Source organism: Apiospora phragmitis, assembly GCF_038363925.1.
Source record: "Apiospora phragmitis strain CBS 135458 chromosome Unknown utg000010l:1.0-9815664.0:1.0-9183399.0, whole genome shotgun sequence".
NCBI classification, from domain to species: Eukaryota; Fungi; Ascomycota; class Sordariomycetes; order Amphisphaeriales; family Apiosporaceae; genus Apiospora; species Apiospora phragmitis.
The window spans coordinates 7,881,432-7,905,412 of NW_027117409.1; the positions used below are offsets into that span (position 1 = coordinate 7,881,432).

At 53.3% G+C, this 23,981-nt stretch overlaps 6 protein-coding genes across 6 annotated transcripts; 4 read left to right on the forward strand and 2 right to left on the reverse strand.

Annotated features, from left to right (window-relative positions):
- Positions 1 to 464: 464 nt before the first annotated feature.
- PG994_012167 (uncharacterized protein) lies at positions 465 to 8,712 on the forward strand (the record flags this gene model as incomplete). The annotated part of the gene is made up of 4 exons (XM_066863576.1): positions 465 to 673; positions 741 to 1,844; positions 1,897 to 2,759; positions 2,879 to 8,712. 4 exons carry the CDS (start codon positions 465 to 467, stop codon positions 8,710 to 8,712), a joined length of 8,010 nt encoding a protein of 2,669 aa, XP_066712686.1.
- Positions 8,713 to 10,933: 2,221 nt separating this feature from the next.
- PG994_012168 (DNL zinc finger) lies at positions 10,934 to 11,431 on the reverse strand (the record flags this gene model as incomplete). Its single annotated transcript, XM_066863577.1, has 1 exon — positions 10,934 to 11,431. One exon carries the CDS (start codon positions 11,429 to 11,431, stop codon positions 10,934 to 10,936), a length of 498 nt encoding a protein of 165 aa, XP_066712687.1.
- A 1,537-nt stretch (positions 11,432 to 12,968) lies between these two features.
- PG994_012169 (Cullin-3) lies at positions 12,969 to 15,553 on the forward strand (the record flags this gene model as incomplete). The annotated part of the gene is made up of 2 exons (XM_066863578.1): positions 12,969 to 15,304; positions 15,370 to 15,553. The coding sequence occupies 2 exons, from the start codon at positions 12,969 to 12,971 to the stop codon at positions 15,551 to 15,553; spliced, it is 2,520 nt and encodes an 839-aa protein (XP_066712688.1).
- Positions 15,554 to 16,604: 1,051 nt separating this feature from the next.
- On the forward strand, positions 16,605 to 19,028 carry PG994_012170 (uncharacterized protein; the record flags this gene model as incomplete). Its single annotated transcript, XM_066863579.1, has 1 exon — positions 16,605 to 19,028. One exon carries the CDS (start codon positions 16,605 to 16,607, stop codon positions 19,026 to 19,028), a length of 2,424 nt encoding a protein of 807 aa, XP_066712689.1.
- Positions 19,029 to 19,325: 297 nt separating this feature from the next.
- PG994_012171 (uncharacterized protein) lies at positions 19,326 to 20,336 on the reverse strand (the record flags this gene model as incomplete). The annotated part of the gene is made up of 3 exons (XM_066863580.1): positions 19,326 to 19,554; positions 19,633 to 19,820; positions 19,893 to 20,336. 3 exons carry the CDS (start codon positions 20,334 to 20,336, stop codon positions 19,326 to 19,328), a joined length of 861 nt encoding a protein of 286 aa, XP_066712690.1.
- Positions 20,337 to 21,216: 880 nt separating this feature from the next.
- PG994_012172 (uncharacterized protein) lies at positions 21,217 to 22,421 on the forward strand (the record flags this gene model as incomplete). Its single annotated transcript, XM_066863581.1, has 2 exons — positions 21,217 to 21,910; positions 22,168 to 22,421. The coding sequence occupies 2 exons, from the start codon at positions 21,217 to 21,219 to the stop codon at positions 22,419 to 22,421; spliced, it is 948 nt and encodes a 315-aa protein (XP_066712691.1).
- Between the last annotated feature and the right edge of the window lie 1,560 nt (positions 22,422 to 23,981).

Below are 23,981 nucleotides of genomic sequence, written 5' to 3' on the forward strand. Positions count from 1 at the left end.
TGACAATGTCGGCGACTATTCTCCCAGATAAGGAAGAGAGATGCTTGGGGCACAGTGTGTTGGTGGTCAGAACCCGACTCGCCGATGATGGTTTGTGAGAAAGCTTCACGCGATCCGGACTTGCATCATCTGGTGATGAATTCAATGCACCAATCAACTAGCTGAAGTTTAAAGAAGCTGCTTGCAGGGCCCAATCACCTGCTAGGTAACGCTAGCTTAGAGGGATGTGGGGGTTGGAGTTGTCCAAGTCCAGCAATGGTCAGTCATATAAGCTTATCGATAATGGGGCCCTCTAAAAAAAAGTTCCAACTTCCATGCGCGGATAGAGACTTGAGACTGTAGGTGCTCGCGCCAGTTGCTTGGTGGGGAATCCTGACTTTCACTTTTACCAACAAGAAGAGATCACATCTCTGATCACCACCGACCGTACTTTCCGTTGTGTTTGTGTTCTCCAAATCGCTGCGATGGCCCCTACGCTGTCGGGACGTATAATCAAGTCCCGAAAGGGCAAGTATGGCACTCTTCACCAGAAAAATCACCGGTGGGAGTCCTTCACCACCAAAATCGCCAAACTTCACTCCCTCGACCCTCTTCGCAAAGTCCGCCGCCACGACCTCAACGCCGAAGATTTAGACGTCACTACCTCCTATTTTCGAAATGGCCTGGAGAAATGGTCCGACCTGGATATATCCAAAGGCTTCACCTCTTTCAAGAGGGGAAGTACGCCTGTTCTGCGACAGTCTCCCCCAGATATTGCATTACGAGGACAAGATTATGGACTTGTTGGAGAAATACACATCACTTCAAGAGAAGGAATCACTCGAGTCACTACTCGACCTGCTGACGGCCTTCGCCCACGATCTGGGTACACGATTCGAGAAGCACTACGCAAGAGCCCTCGTCCTCATAGCCAATATTGCGGGTAGCCGTCAAGACGCAGATATAATCGAATGGACCTTTGCCTCCCTGGCTTTCTTGTTCAAGTATTTGTCAAGGCTATTAGTAGCAGACCTGCGCCCGACCTTTGATGTCATAGCACCGCTGTTGGGAAAGGCCCGAAACCCCCCTCATATCGCCCGGTTCGCCGCCGAGGCTATGAGCTTTTTGATTAAAAAGGCTGCCTCGCCGTCGCATCGCGAGAAGTCCCTTCCAATCATTATAGAACACGCGCGAAAGGACCTGGCCTCTATTCGAGGAGACCGACAATATGGCCTATTCTACCACGGTCTGATGACCATGTTTGCCGAAGCTATCAAGGGCCAGGGAAATAACGTTCATACGACAGGGCCAACTACGTTCCAGGCTCTTCTTGCCTCAGTACCCGCGGAGGACTTGGTATCCACAGATGACTCAATGCCTACTTGGGCAGGTCTTGTCTGTGGTATTACCGTCAGTATCATTCACCATACCACCGCCGACACTTTCGGGCCGATCGCAGATGCTATTTACGAGCAGAAAACCAAAGATGAGGCGGACAACAAAACTCCGTTACAGAACATCCTCTATGTTAGAGTCCTGGGAACCGTGGCTGGTGTTCGGAGAGGCAACAGAATCAACGACTGGAGCGCACTGCTGGACTGTCTACAGAAGTCACTGCAGGGCCTCTGTAGCGAGCCCTCGTTGCTTGACAATACTGATCACATCGCGATCTGGCGTTTCATCTTAGTGAAAACGGCTATTATCTGGAATGTCTCCTCGATGGATGCCATTATCCCTCACATGGCTCACATCGTGAGGATACTGACTCGAGAGCCCCTTATGAAATGGTTCATTCCGTTTTGCTCCTATTTATCAGACCTTGATGCTTCGCGGTTCCGCAGTCTTTTCTTGAAAGAGTTTCAGAAGTGAGTAGTATTCCATCACGTTTGGTGGACGAGAACTGACCACATCCACCAGGTTCGTTGTATCCCACTGGTCGGATGATTCCAATGAGGACATGCTTTGTGTTTTAATCCCCCGTATGGTAAACCAGAGGGCCCTACCGTCACCTAGGGAGCCAGAAACCTTCACTCTTCCGCAGTCATGGCAGTCTCATATTGTAAGGAAATTCGAGCGACTGGAGATTTCTACGTTCCCGGAGGAGGGGGCCTCGAGTGCCTATGACAAGGACCCCAAGACGTGGCGTGACAAATGTCTCCCAAAGTATTCGGCGCTGCTGCAGTTGCTCGAATGCTGTACTATACACCCATCAACCATCGGGCCAATACGCGAAGTATTGTTAAGGAAGCTGAAGCTTGCCCTGCGGCCATCGCAATCGCCCCCGACCGATGAAGCTCGCTTCATAGTTAGCCAGGGATTCCATGCATATCTGCGCATGAGCAAAGCGGTCGCTGCGCCGTTCGAAAAGTCGCTGCGTCCCCTTCTACGAGCTGCTGCCCCTCGGTACTGCACTCTCACTCCGTTTTTGGAGGCCATGCATACGTATGAGGACCAAGTACAGGATTCGGATGGTCAAGATTCTCAAAGCGGCGGGAGTGCTACCCCCAAAAGAGAGGATGACCCCCTGCTAAGGAGTCTTATCAGTAATCTTTCTCTGGACTCGTCCCCTTTGCGCACCGCCTCTTTGAGACTGCTCGTGAAACTCGATATTGCCCCAGACCAATTGGACGCTCTCGCGAATATGCTGCAGGTCCAACAGATGCCGCTAGACCTTGAAAACATTCGCGCAATCTCTGTACATCTTCGAAAACTGGGTTTGGTCTACTCACAAGTGGATCAGGGATCCTGGCTTCGTCAAGCTATACCATCGTTTCTATTCGGTATGATGACAGTTAAGGTATCCCCGGTCTGGGAGTCAGTCCTTGAAGCATTGCAGCAAGTCAGCCAAACAGCAAGTAGTGAGGAAGCGATCTGTGATCGCGCATTCAAATGGGTTAAGGGAAGATCAGCACTTCAAGACGAACTTGCTGGCGATACTGGAAAGGGCGAATCCACCCCCCCCCTTTCAGAAAGGGGCTGACTGACTTTGAGTGTCTCAACCTTGATCGATTGCTGCGAAACGCCAAAACTCAAGACAGAGTAATTGTAAACCCAGCAGACATTTTATTCGAGACGTTTGAGGAAAACCAGCAATATGTTCCCATGGTCGAAGAGAATCAGCAACTTGTGCCCATAGTGCCGAAAACATCTCGCTCTCAAGCACTCAAAGTCATGTCAGCTGTACCGTCCTTGATTGAGAAGCGGTCAAAAATCATTGTGCCAATCTTTCTGTCATGGAGCTCGCATGAGGAGGATCGAGAGGCTATGGAATTCGACTCAGACCATAGTGCCGGGAAGCCGTGGTCATTAGCTGACCGAAAAGCTCTGCTTGCTGTCTTTTCGAAGTTCATTAATCCCAGGGTTCTCTCTCAGCAACAGATGGTTTATGACTCGCTTCTCCATCTACTTGCCAACGGCGACATTGATATCCAGAAGTCCGCGCTCAAAGCTATACTCGCATGGAAGCAAGAAGGCGTCAAGCCTTACCAAGAAAACTTGGTATATCTCCTGGACGAAGCAAGATTCAAGAACGAGCTCACCGTGCTGTTTCAAGGTGACAACAAGGTGCAGCCCGAACACCGTGCTGAGATGATGCCCGTCCTGCTCAGGCTCTTGTACGGTAGGACTATATCCAAGAAAGGCGTCGCAAGCGGTCGGGGCGGTTTGCAGGCAACACGGCTCGCAGTGCTGAGAAATCTCACTGTCGAAGATATCGGCGACTTTCTTCAGGTTGCTCTTGGGGACCTTCGTGGAAAGGTGGTCCTCGATAACGCTGGTATACGCGAAGATATTCTCAGTCAGGATCCTATGAGCACGTATAAGCAGGTGAATGCGCGCAAGCAGGTTGGCTTCCTGAACATGGCAACCATCATCATCAACGAGCTTGGGGTCAGTGTCGAAAAGTATGCGGATACCATCCTGAACGCCGTTCTCTACTGTCTTGTCACTGCATGCCGAAAACTGGGGCATACCGCCGAGAAAGTCGGAGACGATCAGCCAGATAACGAGGCGTCAGAAGAAGCAGCCGAGGGGGAAGCTGATGATGAGTTGTCAGACAATGATGCCTCTCTCGTTCGCGATGTACGCACTATCTCATTGAAGTGTGTCATCTCACTCTTACGCAACGCACCGGCCTTTAACTGGGACCCGTACAAAGATATGCTCATCAAGGAGGTTGTGAGTCCTCGGCTCGACAACTTTGCAGTTGAGAACACCCAGGGCATTTCCGGTACTTTCCAGTTCCTGTCAACTCTGTCAATGATGCCAAGAACTGCCTTTTTCTTGAGCGTCGATGATCGAATTATCCCCAAACTCATGGACTGCTTGGCGAATAAGAAAGCGAAAGATGAAGTGCGAGTGTTCACGCTCAGCATAGTACGGAATCTAGTCAAGCTTTCCCAGGCCCCCGCAGCAGAGTCTGGGTTCAATGAGATTATCAAGGAAGACTTGATCGACCGCAACCTGGAGCTCATCTTAGGCAAGATTGGGGGTGCTCTGAGAACAAACCAAGCTACAGGCAAGGACCTTGACAACGATGCGGAGATTCAAGTTGGGAAGGACTTGTTGGTCGCCTGTATCGATACCATCGTCGAACTTTCTCCGATCGTCCAGCAATCAGAACATGCCCCAGGACTCATCGAGATTTCGGTGTTCCTCCTCAACCAGCCTTCCCGCCGAGTAAACCCGAAGGTGAAGGGAAGCATTCTCACCATCCTTCAAACCTTCCTTCAACTTGAAGGTCTTCGGTCAAATACAGAGCTTCGGCAGCGAATCTACACTACGATCTCATCTCTGTTTGGCTTCTTCAAGGACAGACCCAATCGGCTGTCGCTCTCCAAGGTTCTAGCCGTATTTGCCGAGGAGGACACCACGGTCGTTGAGGTAGCTGCTTTGTGCTCTGACCTCAACTCGTTCAAAGAGGGAAGAATTGATGAGCCCGATTATAACACGAGGTTGGCTGCATTCAACAGCCTCTCCAAACCACGAGAGCCCCCCTTCAATCCTCGACAATGGCAGCCTCTGCTTCACAACCTGCTTTTCTATGTCAAGCATGATGAGGAATACGGTATCCTTTCAATGAACTCAGCCGACGCCCTCTGCCGTTTTACCGATGCTGTTAAAGTATCCACTGGAACTGACAGGGCCATACACGAGGGTATGCTCAGTGATATCGTTCTACCGGCCATATACTCCGGGGCTCGAGAATCTTCGGAGACAGTCAGACGTGAGATCATCCGCGTCTTGGGGTATCTCGTATCGCACCTACCTTCCTGGACGCCAGTGAGTGATCTCGTTGGTCTGGATCCTCCTCCCGACGAGCAGGACTCAGACCCTAGTTTCTTCAGTCACATTCTCAGCCCAGCGACATCGAGACAGATGCGAGCTCTACAATTGTTATCAAAGGTCAACTTCCATTCTGAGCTGAGCAGTCGAAACCTTGCGCATTTCTTCGTCCCGTTACTCGAACACTTCATCTTCGACCGGGAAGATGGAACTGATGATCACGGAGTTGGCGCGCAAGCGACCACCACGATTTCCGACCTGGCAATCTCGCTGGAATGGCCGCAATTCCGTGCCATTCTGAAGCGCTACAGCGGCTATATCGAGTCCAAACCAGACTCACAGAAGCAGCTCGTTCGACTTTTGGGAAAGATCGTGGACAGTCTTTCTATTGCAGCTTCTGAGCGCGACTCGGATTCGATGGATGTAGACGATGGATCGACGCAAGCCCAGCCGACAAAAAAGTATCGGCTGGCTCAGACGATGCCTGCTCCAGAGAAATTCAACGAAGACATAACGTCAAATATTCTACCATCTCTTTTGGACTACATCCGCGAAAAGGATGAAACTACGGTCAGCTCGCGAGTACCTGTTGGTATCATCATTGTGAAGCTGCTCAAGCTACTTCCAACAGAGATCCTTGAGCAGAAGCTCCCTGGCGTCTTGTCGGACATCTCTCAAATTCTGCGAAGCAAAGCATGGGACGCTCGCGAAATGGCGCGAGATACGCTGGCCAAGATGAGCTCGCTCCTGGGAGCTTCTTGCTTTGGCTTTATTCTGGACGAGCTGCGAGGCGCCTTAACCAAAGGCTACCAACTGCATGTTCTCTCATACACCATGCATACCATTCTTGTCCATGTGATCCCACAGTTCCAACCAGGTGACCTGGACTATTGTTTGGACAAGATTGTAACAATCATCATGGATGACATTTTTGGTATCACGGGACAGGAGAAGGATGCAGAGGAGTATACAAGCAAGACAAAGGAGGTCAAGAGCAGCAAGAGCCAGGATTCGATGGAGCTCATTGCAAGGACAGCCTCCATTGACCATTTGGTTGAGCTTGTCCGACCTCTGCAGGCTCTTCTCCTGGAAAAGCTCGACCTGAAGATGGTTCGCAAGATTGACGAGCTGCTAACCCGCATCGCCAATGGTTTGCTTAGCAATGCAGCAGCGGAAAGTCGGGAGACACTCGTCTTCTGTTACGAGGTTGTTCAAGGGGTTTACAATAGCCGAAAGCCAAAGGCTGAGGTCAAACTCGATTACAAGCTTCGACGCTATCTGGTTCAAAAGGGCGCCAAGAAGAGTGGCGAACGTGGTGGGACGAGCAAGCATGCGTATAAGCTCGTTCGGTTTTCCTTGGACGTTTTGCGATCTGTCTTCAGGAAGCACGACTCTCTTCGAAATGCTGGTAATATTGCTGGCTTTATACCCATCATCGGCGATGCTGTCGTTGAAGGAGAAGAAGAGGTGAAGATCGCGGCATACAAGCTTCTTCAAGTCATCGTGAAGGTTCCTTTTAAAACAGATGAGTTGACAAAACTCTACAAGATCTCAGCCAAGGATGCTGTAAGGAGCATGGCCATCTCAACATCTACGACATCTGATCTAGCTCAAACTGCGTTGAAACTCATCTCCATTATATTGAGAGATCGGAGGGACACCAAGATCAATGATGCTGGGACCGATATGCTTCTCGGCAAGCTCAAGGACGACTTGACAGAGCCGTTGTATCGACACGTCACCTTCAATTTCCTTCGTTCTGTATTGGACCGCAAGATCGAAACCGCATCGGTGTACGATACCCTTGACTATGTTGGAGGAGTTATGATTACCAACGACGACAAAGATACCCGTGATTTAGCCCGTGGTGCCTTCTTCCAGTTCTTGCGCGATTATCCGCAGAAGAAGAACCGGTGGGCTAAACAGCTCAAGTTCATTGTTGCTAACCTGGATTATGAGCGTGAGGGCGGGCGCCTATCAGTCATGGAAATCATCCATCTACTCCTCATGAAGTCTGCAGATGATTTTGTGCAGGAGGTTGCAACCAACTGTTTCATCCCTCTGGTCTTGAGGCTCGCCAATGATGACAGTGAAAAATGTCGCCTGGCAGCAGGAGAACTGATCAAGGAGATATTCCGCAAAGCCGACAAAGAGCGAACATCCAAGTTCCTCGCGCTTCCACGCGGGTGGCTTGAACAGGATGGTGACCAGAAGAAGCTCTCGGTGTTTGGTTTAGCTATACAGAGTTTCTGTCTTTACTTCGACGCCAAGGAACCTACATCACGAGACGAGAGTGATCTGATGCTGGTGATCAAGAGTATGATCAAAGTCTTGGACGACTTCTATGACGGCTCAGATTGGGAGCTTGTCAATACTGTTGTACAGAACGTCCCCATTCTGATGCAGAGGTTTCCCAAACAAATCCTCTCGCACGAGGGACTTTGGCATGCGATCGCAAAGCCACTAACATCTGAACACCCAACTCTGAAGCTTTCGAGCATTAAGCTCCTGAACTTGTATCTGGATGATTTCTACAAGCAGGACAGCTCAGATACGAAGAAGGATGCTTTGGTTGGATCTCATGGGTTGCAGCTTGACAAAACCACTGTCGAAGCCCTCACTGTACTTGCTGTGGGGCTACTGGATCCTGGCACAATCTCAAGGTGGAAGAAGCGCATGGCTAAGAAGGCCAATGGTGCTTTCCAAGATGATGCGATGTCTACCAAACAACAACCGACGCCCATTGATGAAGCCCTGGCTTCCGAAGTTGTCCTCACTCTAGTCAGGCTGGCCAAGTTCCTCGACCCGAAGCCTGCGGTTTCCGACCAGAACTCAGATGCAGACAATGAAGAGCAGAATGCTCCGGACTCGGAATCGGAAAAGGAGGAATGGGGTGGATTCGACGAGCCCGAGCAGCCGAAAACAAAGATAACTCTGCACACACTTTTCAACTTCCTGTCAGATATTCTTATCGCCGAGACGCCGCCTCGCACGGCCGCGCTTGTGCCCAAGGTGGCTGCCATGAACTTGCTGCACCTGTTCATCAGCACCCTCGAACCCGCCACCATCCAGCCGTCGCTGAACATGCTCCTCACTCCTCTGCACCATCTGACCGACCCCAACATCACTGTGCCGTCGTCAGTGGAGGACACCTTCCAGCCAAGATACGACGCCCTGCGCGTCAAGGCCGAGGAGAGCATGGACGTGCTGCAGAAGAAGATGGGCACCGAGGCCTACACCATGGAGCTGTACGCCGTCCGAGAAGCGGCGAGGAGGCGCCGCGAGGGACGCGCTAGGAAGCGTAAGATCGAGGCGGTCGCGGCGCCCGAGAAGTACGGGAAGTGGAAGAAGGGCCGGTTGGATAAGGAAGGTCAAGAGGCGGAAGGAGAAGAAGGGCGACCAGCGGGCTCGCAGACAGGGCGGCAGGTACTAATAATTGTAGGGACCTGAGGGGAAAAAGAGGGCGTTCCCGTAGAGGAAACTACAGTAGATATAATACCCTACGATCGGCATCTGGGCCATAGAGAAAATTCAATTTCATTTCATTATTGTGTTCAAAACAAGTCTTATTTTTCAAGCTCCGCATATATCCTGTTAAATGCCAGGCGTGAAACCAAACTTGGTTGGGGATCTTCCCATGGCATAGCAAGAGGAATGTGTTCTGATACTGTCGGTATATTTCAATGGTCTTCGTATCTCGAGTAGAAAATCGGTTGGATGACCTGGGCCTCAATCGCTTCTAGACGAGATCAACAGATCAACTACTGGGACAATCCTAACGAACTAGAACCATGCAGGCTACCTGCCACACCAGAATGCCGTTCAATCGATACGGGCACGTCTATTATATAGCCACTACACCATTCTGCCTGTACTGTTCCTTTCTCTCACATCCCTCGAATGTGAGAGCTGCTTGAGCTGTGCTACGAGGTGGCCGTCGTGTGTGGCAGGTTGAAGTACGGAGGGGGTGAGGACGAAGACTCGGTGATGGAGCAATCGTATTGATGGGTGGTTTGATGCGATTACAATGTTGCCCGTTTATCCGATCTGATGGACTTTTATGAATGGACGGGCAGCACAGGTAAACCAGACCAGTGTCTTGCGATCAAGTGTACTACTTTATTGCCTTGATGGTCTGAACACGTACCCTGATCCATTTTCAATGGCTTTCTATATTGGCCTTGGTCGCAGGAGCCAAACTGACTTCACGACACAGTAGGCAGAATAGGAATGAAACGATCGTTGAATAAAGAACAGGCACTTCTAAAGAATGCTTGCTTGATTGGGGTATATCCTGCCTCTCTACCTAAACTCCGAAAGTGCATAATTTCGATAGTTTATACACAGTGTACAAGTTCCTCTGATCGTCAATCCTGCCAATCCTGGTTGGTATACCACATAAGAGTTCAGTTCGCAAAGGCCGCCCCGAGCTGTAGCTAGCTGCACATGGGGGCTTTCCCACTTCAAGCCATCCTGGAAGTAAATTGCCTCTTTCTAGGCCTAACAACGGCGATTCGCACTGGTTCCCCAGCACCCGAGGGCCATGCATACACAAAACTGGTCTTCTCTCCTCTGCTTGTTTTTTTCTTGGGGCGTTATGGAAACGGCTTTGGGCTGGATACGCGCGAGCGAGGGGGCTTCCTTGGTCTTCTCCGTTTGGGTCCAAGTAATTTCGCTGGGGTGGCTTGCAGCCTCTGTTTCGCGGCCTTGGCCGCTGGGTTTGACTCATCTTTCGCAAAGCCTCGCACGATATAACCTGGGGTGTGTCCACTACCGGCATATTTGCGCATCGTGAACCGCTGCCGCTTCATCTGTCTTTTCCTTTCCTCCCTCTCCCGTCTTTTCCTTTCCGCCTCTTCTATCACTCCCACTACTCTTTGCCGTACTACCCGTGCTTCGGGCTGCCCAAACAGTTTCCGTTCGGGCTTTGATATCTCGGTCAGCGCCTGATATTTACGTAGTCGAAAACCCTGCCGACGCGGCAAGCTTGGTTCCTCTTCCCTAGTCAACGCCGGCACCCCTTCGCTAGCCAATTTCGGCTCCCCTAAGTCAACAGGTGCCTCGCGCTCAAGGCTTTCGGGCGGGACAATCGATAGTTGCGAATTTACCCCTGAGCCAAACGACGGCCGTTTGTTGATACGCATAGACGGGCTATACTGAGTTATGCGGAAAGATGGAACTTGGTCGTTTACAGCCTTCAGGCTTCGCCGTAGCAAAGCCGCAGATTGTGCAGCCGAGTCCCCCGAGTCTTCCCAAAGCTTATGCGCCCTGTTACTGGAGTTTGTGACGTCTGCACTCTCCTGTGATATACCATGACCAGGATTGCTGCCCAGATCCCCTAATTCAGAGCTCGGGGCGTCGGAATCCCATATAGTTTGTTGATCAAGGTTCCTGAGCGCAGATTTCAGTGCTGCGTACTGATCACTCCCGGCATTTGGGGACCTACCGACATATCTATCGCGCCGCCCAAAGGTACAAAATTCGCGTCGATTCGATGGCGTGGTGCTGGCAGCTGAGGGTTGGGCGCCGCCTATCTGAGGACGTGTTGGGGAGTTGGCAAGTGGCCCGGAGGCGGCAGGATTTACACTGCTGGACTGCTGGGACGTAGAAGCTCCATCATTTTGCGCCGGCGATGACTCGGCTTCGTTTCCCTTCTCCTTATTCCTTTCCGTCACAGTCCCATCCTCCAAAACTCAACATCGCCATCTTCGCCCAGGGTGCCTCGCTTAACCAATTGGCCGCGTTCTCTCATGAGATCTTCAATTGTGATCTTACGATTGCCAAAGATGTTCAGGTGGTCGCTTATGACGTGACGGTTGCGACAAGAGGGGCAGGTAATCAGGACGGAGCCCTTATGGTACCCTTGTTTGGAGACGGTATGTGTTGACCGTTCACTGCAAGGTACACAGGTGAAGGTCAACTCATAATGGGGCTCCTGCAACTTTCGCTGCTTGATCTCTTCCGATGGCGAAGAAGCTGCCGCAGGGGCTGGTCGAGACGGCTTTGGTATGGCATGCGCATATCTCCGGGAGAACTGGGCGGGTTGGAGAGTCCGCGGTAGGCTCGGATAGGGGCGCAGATGTGGCCGCAAAGGCGCAGGAGAGATGGCGGAGGCCCTTACAGAGCGGGCTAACGTCTGCAGCGCATTGGCACGGGGTTTGGAAGCCATGGCACCCACAAGGGAGGTCTTACTAATTCAGTGACCAAGGGGAAGAAGGTTCACCAGCACGAGGGGTTATGTATGTAGCAAGCTTGGGAATTATGGCCTTGTAAACGAAACGCCCGTCAATTCTTGCACAAGGCGGACATATAAGGCGGACAAAGTGTGTGATGGTATTGAGTAAAAGTAACTTAAGTGAGTTCCTCAAAGGCAACAGATGAGTGATAAGCATTCATGAATGGCCTGATAAAGATTTTACAGTCAAGGAGCTTGGGCACATACAAGGATGGCATACGTTAGACAAACCTTTAATTTTAAGCTCGCGTGCCTGGCATTGAATGACGTTGATTGATAAGAATCCCTTAGGTACCCCTCTGCACCGGCCCGATCGGTACCGGCATTTGGTTATTCCGGGATGGTGGGGTGAAGCATGGGGGCATTTAGGCCCGTGTGAGGGGCAGTTTTGGGGCTTGCGGCTTGCCAAATCAACGTTCCTGGTTGCGGGTGACCTGGAATGCGCCTCTTTGACAAGCTTCAGCCAATCACATGAGCTACAGTGAGGCTCGACAAGTCAGTTTGGACTTCTCAAGACGGCCTTAGTGGAAGCCATTCCCTTCTTTTGTAATATTCATCTCAACACCAAAGCTGTGTCATCGCCAGCTCCCAATACGCGCTACTATCTCTTGCGACGAGCAAGTGGCGGGCTTGCAGTCCCCCGAATTTCCAGACCCGTCCAATTGTCTCGCCACCCGACTGCCACACTGCGTTTCTTGCTTCGCCCGCCGTTCTTAACTCCGTCATTAACCAGCTACCCAAAAAATGCGGGAGAGGCTTCTCCTACTGGATTCTTTTACATCGCCTCCCTAATCTCCTTCGTTCGCGACAATACTATGCGCCTGCGTCTATTGTCATAGACTGTCTCAACGAGCAGAACCCGCAACAATGATCACAGGCAGGGGAGGTTCCGCCCTGCGCGGTGGGAACAGAATTCGACCCCCGAGAAGAGTAAGCATATATACCCCCTTGTTCACGATCGTATACTCGACCCTCACCCCGCCGTCGGTTCCTTCTCTATACTCGTCCCTCACTGCGCCGGCGCCTCCTTCCTAATACCCGTTTGCTATTTGATTGTTGGTCCCCACTTCGCCGTCGGTTCTTTCCCTCTACCCATCACTCACCTTGTCGTCGCCCCCACCTGCCTCTATACTCGCTCCTCACCTCGGGATCGCGAATCCGCTGCCCCACGATACCCTCCCTACCCGTTTACATAGGACCCAGTCTCTTTTTGTTCTACATCGTGATTATCGGGTGACTGCGCTGCTCATATTTCTATTCTTACTATCCATCTCATTGTTTATGCGGGCCACCAGTCACGATAGCTTCCCTTATACTGTGTAACTACCACAGACTCTTCCTGCGCTGGATTCCACGATCTTTCCTTTCCTTTTCTCTTCAACCACCGTCACACACTCCCACCCACACTTCATCTCCCAAGACATCATCCAAATCACCACATATCCCATCATCCTCATTCACCGCTGCCATCATGGCGTTGCCGATGAGACCGGCACCCGCAGTACCAACTGCTAACTACTTCTTCCACCTGCAGCCGATCGTTACTCCAAATGCAGACGAGTTCGAATTCAACTGGCAGCAGCTCGAGTCGGCCCTACGCGACATCCACCAGAAGAACGCAAGCGGTCTGTCGTTCGAGCAGCTGTACCGCTACGCTTACAAGATCGTTCTCAAGAAAGCTGGTGACCGGCTTTATGAAAACGTGAAGCAGTTTGAGGAGAGATGGTTCACCGACAAGGTCTGTCCTCGTATCTTCGAGCTGATCTCGAGAAACCTGGTGGCCATGACCCTTAGCGATGTCCCTGGCTCCAGTGTTGTTGAGCGCCGCTCCATGGGCGAGAGATTTCTCAAGGGTATCCGCGAGGCGTGGGAGGAACACAATACCTCCATGAACATGACAGCCGACATCCTCATGTATTTGGATCGAGGTTTCACTCAGGGCCAGAATCGCCCTACTATCTTCGCTGCGACCATCGGTCTATTTCGCGACCACATCCTCCGCGCCTCCATCCAGGAGTCGGACTGCATCGTGTTTGATATTTTCAATGCTACTATCCTAGATCAGATCAACATGGAGCGAGAAGGAGACGTCATTGACAAGGCCTTGTTGCGCAGCTGCACTACCATGCTCGAGTCTCTGCACAAGACCGATGAGGAGAACGAAGACGAGAAGCTTTACTTTGAGGTGTTTGAGCCCGTTTTCCTCGATTCCAGCCATACGTTCTACAAGAACGAATGCGACCGTCTGCTTCAAGAGGGCGACGCTGCGACCTGGCTGCGACACACTCAGCGCCGACTGGACGAGGAGTCTGATCGTTGCGCTACCACAATCTCACTCATGAGTTTGCCCAAGATTCTTGCGGTTGTCGAGCAGGAACTCATTAGTAAGCACCTCGACGAGTTCATGAATCTCGACGGCAGTGGTGTTCGGGCCATGATCGACAACGATCGAGTTGAGGATCTCAAACTTCTATACCAGCTGGTTTCGCGCATTGATCCCAAGAAGACGGCACTGAAGTTTGCCTTGTCCACTCGTGTCATTGAGTTGGGTCTTGAAATCGAGAAGGTCCTCGCACAAACAGACTTTGCTGTCATGGCCGATGTAGGATCTGCTACTAACGGCGACAAGTCCAAGAACAAGCGCAGCACCTCTGCGCAGCTAACTGCTGCTGCTGTGAAATGGGTTGCCGATGTGTTGGCTCTCAAAGTCCGATTCGACCGGCTTCTGTCAGACTGCTTCGCTGATGACCTAACGCTTCAGACAGCCCTTACGAAGAGCTTCGCGGAGTTCATCAACGGATTCGAGCGCAGTGCCGAATACTTGTCTCTCTACATCGACCACAACCTGAAGGCAGGTGTGAAGGACAAGTCGGAGGCCGAAGTGGAGCTAGTCCTGGAGCAGGCTATCACGCTTCTGCGCTACCTCGACAGCAGGGACAGGTTCGAAACGTACTACCAGAAGCACCTTGGTCGTCGCCTCTTGCACCAAAAGTCCAGTGATCTTGAAGTGGAGACGGAGATGATCTCGCGCATGAAGCGCGAGCTAGGTAACACCTTCACTTACAAGTTTGAGGGCATGTTCAGGGATATCAGCCTGTCCAAGGATATGACCGAGGCGTACGCTAAGCACGTACGTGGTCTGGGAGCGACTAGTAACGATCAGATCGGCCTCAGCATCAATGTCCTGGGCGGCAATAACTGGCCCAAGGATGTTGTGGGACGATATACCAATCCAGAACAGACTGGACCCGGTATCAACTTTCCCATCGAGATCCGGTCTTTGCAGGACAGCTTCTTCAGCTTCTACAGCAAAGATCGCACCGGTCGCAAGCTTACTTGGATCACAAACGCGGGCACCGCAGAGATCCGTAGTTTCTTTCCCAAGGTTCCCGGTGAGAAAACGGGCCCCAAGTCTAAAGACCGCCGATATGAACTCACAGTACCAACCTATGCAATGCCTGTATTGCTCTTGTTCAATGATCTGCCCGATGGAGAGGCCTTGTCGTTCGAGCAAATCCAAGAGCGAACGAATATTCCTCGAACCGACCTGGTCAATACCTTGACAGGTCTATCTGCCGTCAAGAACAGGCGTATCCTCCTGAAGGAGCCCAACCCTTCATCCAAATCTGCACCTGGCGATCGATTCACATTCAACAATGCATTCCATTCTCCCACCTTCAAGGTGAAGCTTGCTATTGTCAATGTGGCCAATCAAGTCGAGAATGACGAGGAGAGAAAGGAAACGGACAGCAAGACGCTGGAGACTCGCAAGTACGTGATCGATGCGGCCGTGGTTCGTATCATGAAGTAAGTGTTCATTATTTTAATTGCCTGTCGTTTGACATCTGCTAACCATATATCCCACTCTACAGGCAGCGGAAGGAGCTGGAACACCAACAGCTCGTTATGGAAGCCATCCAGCAGATCAGCGGACAGTTCAAGCCTGATCTTTTTCTCATCAAAAACAGAATCACAGATCTGATCGACAGAGAGTATCTGGAGCGGTTCGAGCATGGCGCAGGTACCGGACGTGCTTCATACCGCTACTTGGCCTAATTTCTTGGCAATTCACGATGGATAATTGCGATTTGGAGACCCGCGGGCTCATGTTTACACTTGAGGCCGCCTGGCACTTGATACCCCTTTCATTGTAACCGGCCACACACTTTGACGACGAAACGACTTTGCATTTACGACAACGAAAGAGCAATATGGCGGAGGCAATGGTTCTCATGGCATTCTCATGGCAGCATGGCATGGCATTGCATAGCAACAGGCGAATAGGTGAAAAGGAAGTTATCTTATTATGATCAGACGCTCCCATCAATTGTCATGGGGCTTTAACTCCATTACAGACATATGAGAGAGCGTTCGGAGCGCTCAATAGCTCAACTTGCATGTACCATAGATACGAATACCAATTGAGAAAAACACATGAAGCAGAAGGCAGGCCATTGGTGCCGTCCATGATTGCCCGTTATAGCTGGTTTTTTGACGTGTAAGTCCTACTCAGTAAATATCAGGTCCGGCCAGGCCCGCGGCGGCTCCGCTTAGTGACGAACGAGGTCGCCGAGGTAGGAAGCCATTGAAAGAACTGACATAGCCGATGTTGTTGTTGTGGCGCCCTTTACATGCAGTAACAAAGACGGAGCTCGACAGCTAGACAAAGCAAACTCGACACAATAGGTATTGTATAGCCTCGATCTGGACCCAACCATTGATAGCGACTTCATTGACCTCTTTGTCCCGTTCGACCACACCCCCCGGTGGGATTTAAGAAAGTCACTGTTCCTGCTGTTGGAAGTGTGTATAACTAGCCAACCCAACTCATCCCAGTCTTTCGACTACGAAAACAGCCGTTCCTTCATTCCCCGTGTTCGTTATTCCAAGCAATCACTCTCTTTTCGAAGCTCAATCCCAACTGACTCGGTGACACCTGTCACAACACATCCATAGAAAAGGCCAGTTCCCTTTCTTCTTTTTTTTTCAAAGATAGTCAATCCTGTTGTTTCAAGGCTACTTATATATAAATATAAGGAACAGACAGGCAGCTAGCTTGTTAACACCTTAGGGGGCTCTCCGTGGGGAAGCAAGCATTGTTACTATTATGGTCTCTTCATCTAACAGCATCAGAAAGAGGCAGTCGCTGGCATGGGTCGCCATGCTCGGCCCCTATGCCTGCGTCGACCAGCCAGAGATGCGAGACCCGGCCGCCCGCGCCATGACGCCCCTGACGGCGGTGCTCGAGCAGGGGCTGCGGGGCAGGGGCAGCAACGACAGCATCAGCGCCGTCGTGGCCACGCGGCCCGACGCCGAGGAGCTCACGCGGAAGCGCGAACGTCGTCGCAGCACCGTCTCCTCCGCCACTAGCTGTGGTGCTGATCGTGGACGACAACCTGGTCGGAGACAGTCGGGCAGATCCCGCCGTACAAGCATCGAAAGCGAGCGGTCTCGCGATCGCGCCACCCTGGTCACGGGCTCTGTCACGTCGTCTTCTCCTTACTCTCATCTGTCCGAATCGCCGTCGCCGACCCTGGAATCGGCGGGTCGTCAGTACTTGACGGAACAGCTCGAGCGGCGGCGCGCTGAGATCGCTTTGTGCGGCGGTGGCGGCGACGGCAGCTCGGCCGTCGTCGACGACAGCATCCATGACTGCAGGAACCGCCGGCGCTCCGCCGTCCTGCGTCCCACCGATGGGAACGTCCAGCCATACAAAGCTAGGAGCGAGGCCGCGTACTATCCTAGCAGCGGCGGCGGCCGCGACACGCGGCGCAAGAGCCGCACCTACCCGCCCGTGGTGCAAACCGGCTTCGACGAAATTCCCCACTGGGCCTCGGACGCCATGAAGGGTTTGGTGCTGAGCGGCGGGGACAAGCCATCATCAGATAGCCGCCGCCACGACAAAAGCAGTAGACGGTCTTCAACGGCGACCGTCATGGCCCCTACTAGCTATCTCGAGCAAGTGCCCAAGACGCCCACGACGGAGCCACGGGGCCGCAAGCGCCGCGGCTCTGTGAGTGCCAAGTCGATCTCGGGTGCAACTGATGACCGAGACGATACCAAGAGCACTTATAGCGGCTACAGCGCATACAGCACGGCCACTTTCTCGCACTACCCGAGGGGTGACGGCAACCCCTACTATAGTGCCACCAAGCGGACGAGTTGGCGGCCCAGCAGCGGTGTGGAGAGTTCGCGGGCGCGGTATCTCGCCGCGGCTGCGGACCGGCAGCGTAAGCTGGAGCAGGAACAGGAGAGGGTACGTCAACTCGAACGGGCACGCGAGCGGGGAAGGGAGCGGGAACGCCGGCAGCCCCAAAAGCAGACGCAGAAGGAGGTCCTCCGCGTCGACAGCGTCAACTTCGATATGTGCAGCCCCCCGAGCCCCGCTGCTACTACTACTACCGCTACCACCACCACCCCCATGTCCGTGGCTTTGCATGATTTCAAAGAGGATCAGAAGGTGAGGGCGGGGCTCACCCCGCCAGACCCTGCGAAGGATTACAGCTCCTACTATTATAAGCATCACCGAGAGCGGAAGAGGGAGTACCGGGCCCCTGAACAGCGAGAACACCACCAGGAAGAAGAGGTCAGACACCATCAGCACCGTCGTACTCGTCGCAGTAGTCTACAGCAGCAGGCGACGACGCCGCCGCCGCCGCCAGAGTCCACCCCGGTGCCAACAACATCAGCTGAGCCGCCCTCCTCTCCCTCCCCGAGGGAAAGCTTCGCCGGTCGCATGGCCTCGGGCAACACCAGCAGCTCCCAGCAGAAGAAGCAGCATCACGTATCCGCCTACCGACCCGCGATGGCCAGCGAGACCATACCGCAACTGAACAACATCGTCCACACCGCTCCCGCCGCAACACGCCAGGACCAGGAGCGTCGAGAGCTGTTTTGTCGCGCCACCCGCCGTGGTGGGCGTCCAGAGCAATTCCTACGCCAACCCGGCAGTGGCAGTGCCGGTGGCGACGCACGACAGCCGGCGAAGGTTACCATGGCCGAAAATCCTAGCGCAGCGCTGCGTCTCCGTGCGCAGGAAAACATCAAGGGGCAGAGGCAGGAAGGACTCGGCTCTGGGCTCAATAAGGATAGCGGCACGAGAGGTCCTCAGAATGACGGTGGTATCACTCGACTCGACTCGCTCTACCTGCCTCGGAACAACAACGCTGCCGCCACCGCTAATTCATATCGGCGTAGTTTCTTCGAGCCACAGTGGACGTGGCAGCAGCAGCAGCAGCAGTGCCATCAACAACCACAGCGAAGTCGTTTGCCTACGGAAGCCGATGAGCCATCGGCGCTGCCGAACCCCGCTGCGTCTGTGGTTTCAGTGTCCAGCGATTTCAGCTTCGTGCCTGGTCAGCCCGAGAAGCTTGACGTGCCCCCGCAGAGGTCTCTTTATGCACCTGGCGGCATAGATGACCGATATGGCTTGCCGAGCCAGTCACCGTCTCCCCCGGCGAGGGGCGGTGGCGGTAGTGCCCGCAGGTTGAGGCGAACGGGTGATATAAACTTCGCTCAGATTACGAGGTAGGGGTTCGAAAGTAGTATTAGATGTTATTCTTTGGTTTGGTAAAGTAAAAGCAACGTAATGAGTAGAGTCACGGATGGGGATGTATATAAGAAGGGTAGGTCGTATCGGCTGCTTTGGTCATATATATACAAACGCCGGGTTGTAAGATGTACATAGACATGAGGAACTGAAATTGAATATACCGTGGGGTTATCTACCCAAACAGCCTGACTGGCTATATCATTTGCTTGTCTAGCGTTAGTGACCTGTGTGATCCCTCCGCTCAATGACAGACATGGCCCGTCAAGACTCGATCCTTCACAGCGATATGCACCCGCCAGCACTGTCCTCGATGAAAATCCCGCCGTAGATCTGTCCCTCGTCGATACCAGACTCCTGGTAGCCCGAGTTCACGACATCATCTGTCCCGGTGGGCTTCTTCAGCATGCCAATCTGGTACTGCCCTTCCCCCGAGTTGTCGTTGGGCAAGGCCGCAGTGACTTGCTTCAGAGCGTCAAGTCCCTTGGAGTAATAGACTTGCAACGTGCTAGATACAGAAAGAGGCAATTAGGAAGTGTTGCCAACCCAAATCTGGTCGAGTTGTAAGTCAAGTCCAAGTACTTACTTCTTGTCAAAGTCCAAGGTGACTGCGAAGTTCTGCCAGGCCGTAGCCTCAATGGGCGTCGACCAGACCACCTCGCCTTTGCGATTAGTGATCTTCATGGCGTTCTTGTCGCTGGCGCGGTCGAGCAGCGTGCCCATCTTAAAGTCGAACTGGTTCGCGCTGTAATCCGCCGTTTCGTGCCACATGTTCTGAGAAAGGGGGTAAGTGTCAGGCCAGATCCCTTCTTCTTGTTGTAGGTATCATATCCATCACCTACATACCTGGTACTCGTGTGTCAGGTTGAGCGTGCGGGCCGGGTCCTGCTGGACGCTCCAGTGGACGGTGCGCACACCGACGGCGCCGGGCCCGCCGGTGTTGGCGTCGCCCAGCATCTGCAGGCCGGCGCGGCGGAAGCCGTACTGGGTCTTGAAGACGGAGCCGTCGGCGATGGTGACCTCGACCGACTTCGTGCTCGCATTGTCGAAGCGCGAGTTGGTCGTCACGTTGGGGAACCTCAGAATCTGCGACCAGGGAACCCCGCTCGCCTTGACGTTGCCGGCGTTGAAGACCTTGTTGGTCGCCGCCGTGTCGAAGTCCGTCAGCTGCATAGACGCCGGCACTTGGCCGGACAGCACCACGGGACATTTGATGGCGCCGCCGGTCGAGCATGCGGCGGAGGCGGCAGTGGCCGCAAGAGACCCGACGAGAAAGAGTGATGGGCGCATTGTATCGATCAACTACGACGCATGTACTTCGCTTTCCAGATAACTTCTGGTAGCAGAGCGCAGCATCACACTATATACCCAGTCTAACTGTAGCGACGTCTATCTAGACACAACGGCTACTCCAGAAACCCTCTCCACCCAGGACGACTCGGATCCGACGATCCGGAGAATCCATTTGCGGTAAAAAGCGACTCAAGGGCACAGAGGGTAGACGGTCCGAGGAACCTAGTAAATCTGGAGCTGGAGTTGACTAGAAAAACGCGGGGAACGGAAGCGCAAATGTTGGGATCCGCCAACCCCCCCTCCTGCAGCCATTACAAGACGCTTTTGACTCCAAAGGCCAACAATACATTTAGGAGCTCGCAAGTCTGACATTTCACGTGTACCATGGCTTCTGTTTCATCTTACGGGCCGTTAGGTTTCCTGGAAGACTGAAGCCATCCCATGGCTACTTACAGTGCCAGCGGAAATACTCCTCCGGCTGAACCAAGTCGGGGTAATGTACTGGCCGGTGCATGGCAGCCGAACAATGCAACGTTCATCGGCGTCTACAGAGTCGTATCGGCGACTAAATATAACGTTCTAGGCGACAATCGCGATGAAATAGCCCGAAAGTGAGCAATCAGAGAGGGGCCAGGCGCCTACTCATGCACTTTCGTTCGCTGAGATGCAACTGCATGGCCACGAGGGGTTACCTGACGGTCCAGCCGAGCGCTTACAACACAGCGTGTCGCACCATCTCCGCATACTACATACAGTAGTACCTCATTGACAGATACCGCGGGACTCTATTCACCAACTGCGGCGGGCCACTCGATTTCTTAGGTGGCGGTTACGCGCGCACAGGATATACCAATCGAACGAATCCAAGAAGAACAAGATGGGCGGCACGCTCTTACCTCCGGTCCAGGACACCCACGGCATCCAGTTACCGCCCCGGTACACCATCCGGCCCATCGACGCCGGCGTGGCCGACTGGGTCAAGGCCCTCGCCGTTCAGGGGTTCCTGCTCGGCCCGTCCATCTGGCAGCCGCTGATGGCGGCGCCCAAGACCCGGAGCGCGCTGCGGGCCTTCGACGCGCTCCACAGCTACTACATGCACGCCGTCAACAGCGGGCTGTCGTACGGCGTCTTCGACTCCGAGTACCAGTTCGCCCGCCCCGAATCTACGGCTAATGGTTCCGCACCACCCGCTACTACCGCTACCACCGCGTCCAATGGAGAAGGTGACGGGAGCGGCGGACGCGAAAGCAGCGGCGGCGCCGTCTACTGGCACGAGCTGGACCCGGACGCCGAGGCCGACGACTTCGAGACGGGCGGCGGCGCCCGGCGCATGGTCGAGGGCATGGACTTCCCCCTCGTCTGCGTGGCGTTGTCGTGCGACCTGGCGGCCAAGCCGCCGCCCGACGTCGTCGAGTCCCTGTACGCCTTCTTCCCGCTGCAGAAGGGTGTCAGCCAGTTCTGGCGGGACCGCGATCCCCGGCCCAAGGGCACGTGGGAGCCCCAGGGGCCCGGCGAGGTCGTGGCCCGCATAGGGTGCGTCACGAAGCCCGAGTATCAGGGGCGTGGGCTGAGTAAGTCTGCTTGCTGCTAGTTTTCCGTATTATTGAATTCCGGCCCCCCGTCCTCCTACTAGTATATTAACAACCCCTCATTCCCCCTTTTCACCGTCCTTTCAATTTGGTTGTGCTGTGGGGAGGGTGGGGAAGATATATAGGGGGATATCGACGGATATGACCCCACCGCTCCCTATTCATGTTGATCTTGCTCATCAGAGAGGAGAGAGCGTCTCCGCGTGTATCGGTGTGTGCTAACCTATGTCATTCGCCAGTGACGGCATTGAACCACTTCATCATGCTGGACTTGAAAGCGAGGGGCTTCAGAGCGATGAACGGCGGCATCGGGGTCGCGTCCGTCTACCGCAACTGGATGAACGCGCCGGCCGGCTGCAGAAGCCACGCGTACCTGGACGTGAACGTCTGGGAGATCGAGGTGGAGGACGAGGACGGGCGCAAAGTCAAGCCGTACGTGAACTCGGGCGTGCCCGAGGAGGGATGGCTGATGTGGTGCGATCTGAAGGCCTAGCCCACAAAGCCCCAAAAGTAGCCGCCAAAGCGTTATCTGGCCTTTGCTTCTTGCCCCCCAAGTTCCATTGCGGCGGGAAGGGAGATATGTACATACAAACAGGAATGCTTGCCGCCAGAGGGTCATCTGTCTGTCTGTGTGTTCGTTTGCGTGCGCCGGTGTCTAGCTGGCTTGTGCCCAAGAATGGGTCGTTGCCGATGTAGCCGACAGATATGCGCCGAGGCTCCTTCTTGACGCCTGCCCGGGAGGCGCGAAAGCCCAACCGCTGCAGACGTGGCAATGGCAGATGGTTGGATATCGATCGCCAGGCAAACGCCAAGTATAATGCATCCACTTTTCGAAAATCCGAAGCAATTGCTGAAATGTCCAGGACTCAAGTGATTGATCATCTCTCATGAGTAGTTCACAAGATCGAAGAGGCCGCCATACATACATCTTTAATGTGTCCCCTGCTGCGAGTCACCAAGGCGGATTTTCACACGCATGTTACCCTAACGACAAACAGAGCACAGGCTATGTAGTGCTACAGTTACAACTTACCAAGCCCTCTGTCCCCGTCGGTGTTGGTAAACACCAACTATAGAAAAAATAGTGCAACCTCGGCCAGCAGCCCCCATACTGTCTGTCGTATGTAGCGCCGCGCCGGAAAACCGGAACTGTGGTGATATGAATACATGCCAAGGCCAAGAAGCGGATGCAGCTGACGACCAACCGGGCCGGCAAGGCTGGGGAACCTACCACCTACGTCGTCGGATATTCTGGGGTCTCCTAGTGGATGTATTCTTTTCTGGGAGGAACAATCGGTACTCGAGGGCACCAACAGGAAACTGTCATATCACATACATACGTGCGTGCTCCCACGAGCAAAACGCCAGAGATACTCCTACCTTTATTTGGCTTGGACTCTCCTTCTGCGCTTTATTAGGAGTTGGGATAATACGTGCGGTGCGGTAAGCCTCTGGGCCGCGCGTCTGTCTCTCCTGATCTAATATAAGAGCCGCCGCCCCTTGAGCCAGTGATAATCTTGCCATTCTTCATACTCGAGTTCTAGTTCGGGGGCATTAGCTTCAAAATCGCCGCTGCGTCCTCATGCTATCGCCGCTGACTGAATGATTTAGCAAATCATAGTGTGGCACTGCCTCTGCTTCGTAATGAGCTTCTAAACTGATCATCAGCTAACGGTTAACTGCCTGGACTGGAGAGAACCAGCGCGCTGGGCTGGCAAGCTGGCTAGGTTAGTGTCCGTCGTCCGATGCGAACGACTATATGGATTGCTATTGTTAATGTCTGCCATATATAAGAGACCAAGGAGCTAATGCAGATGATGCCTGTCTTGCTATGGTGGTGATTGCATCGTTACATTGGGATCGCTGCATATTGCTTCCCCATGGGTGATGACTGGTAGAGCCTAGATTATTTTAGCAGTCAATCGCTTATTCGGCACATTCTGCTTGGCGACTGATGGTTGTCGCTGCAACGATACCGAAAGCAGTAACAACTGACTGACCTTTTGCTCAATGAGGTTGTAACTTAGGTTAGGTCAGTTACCTTATGACCGAA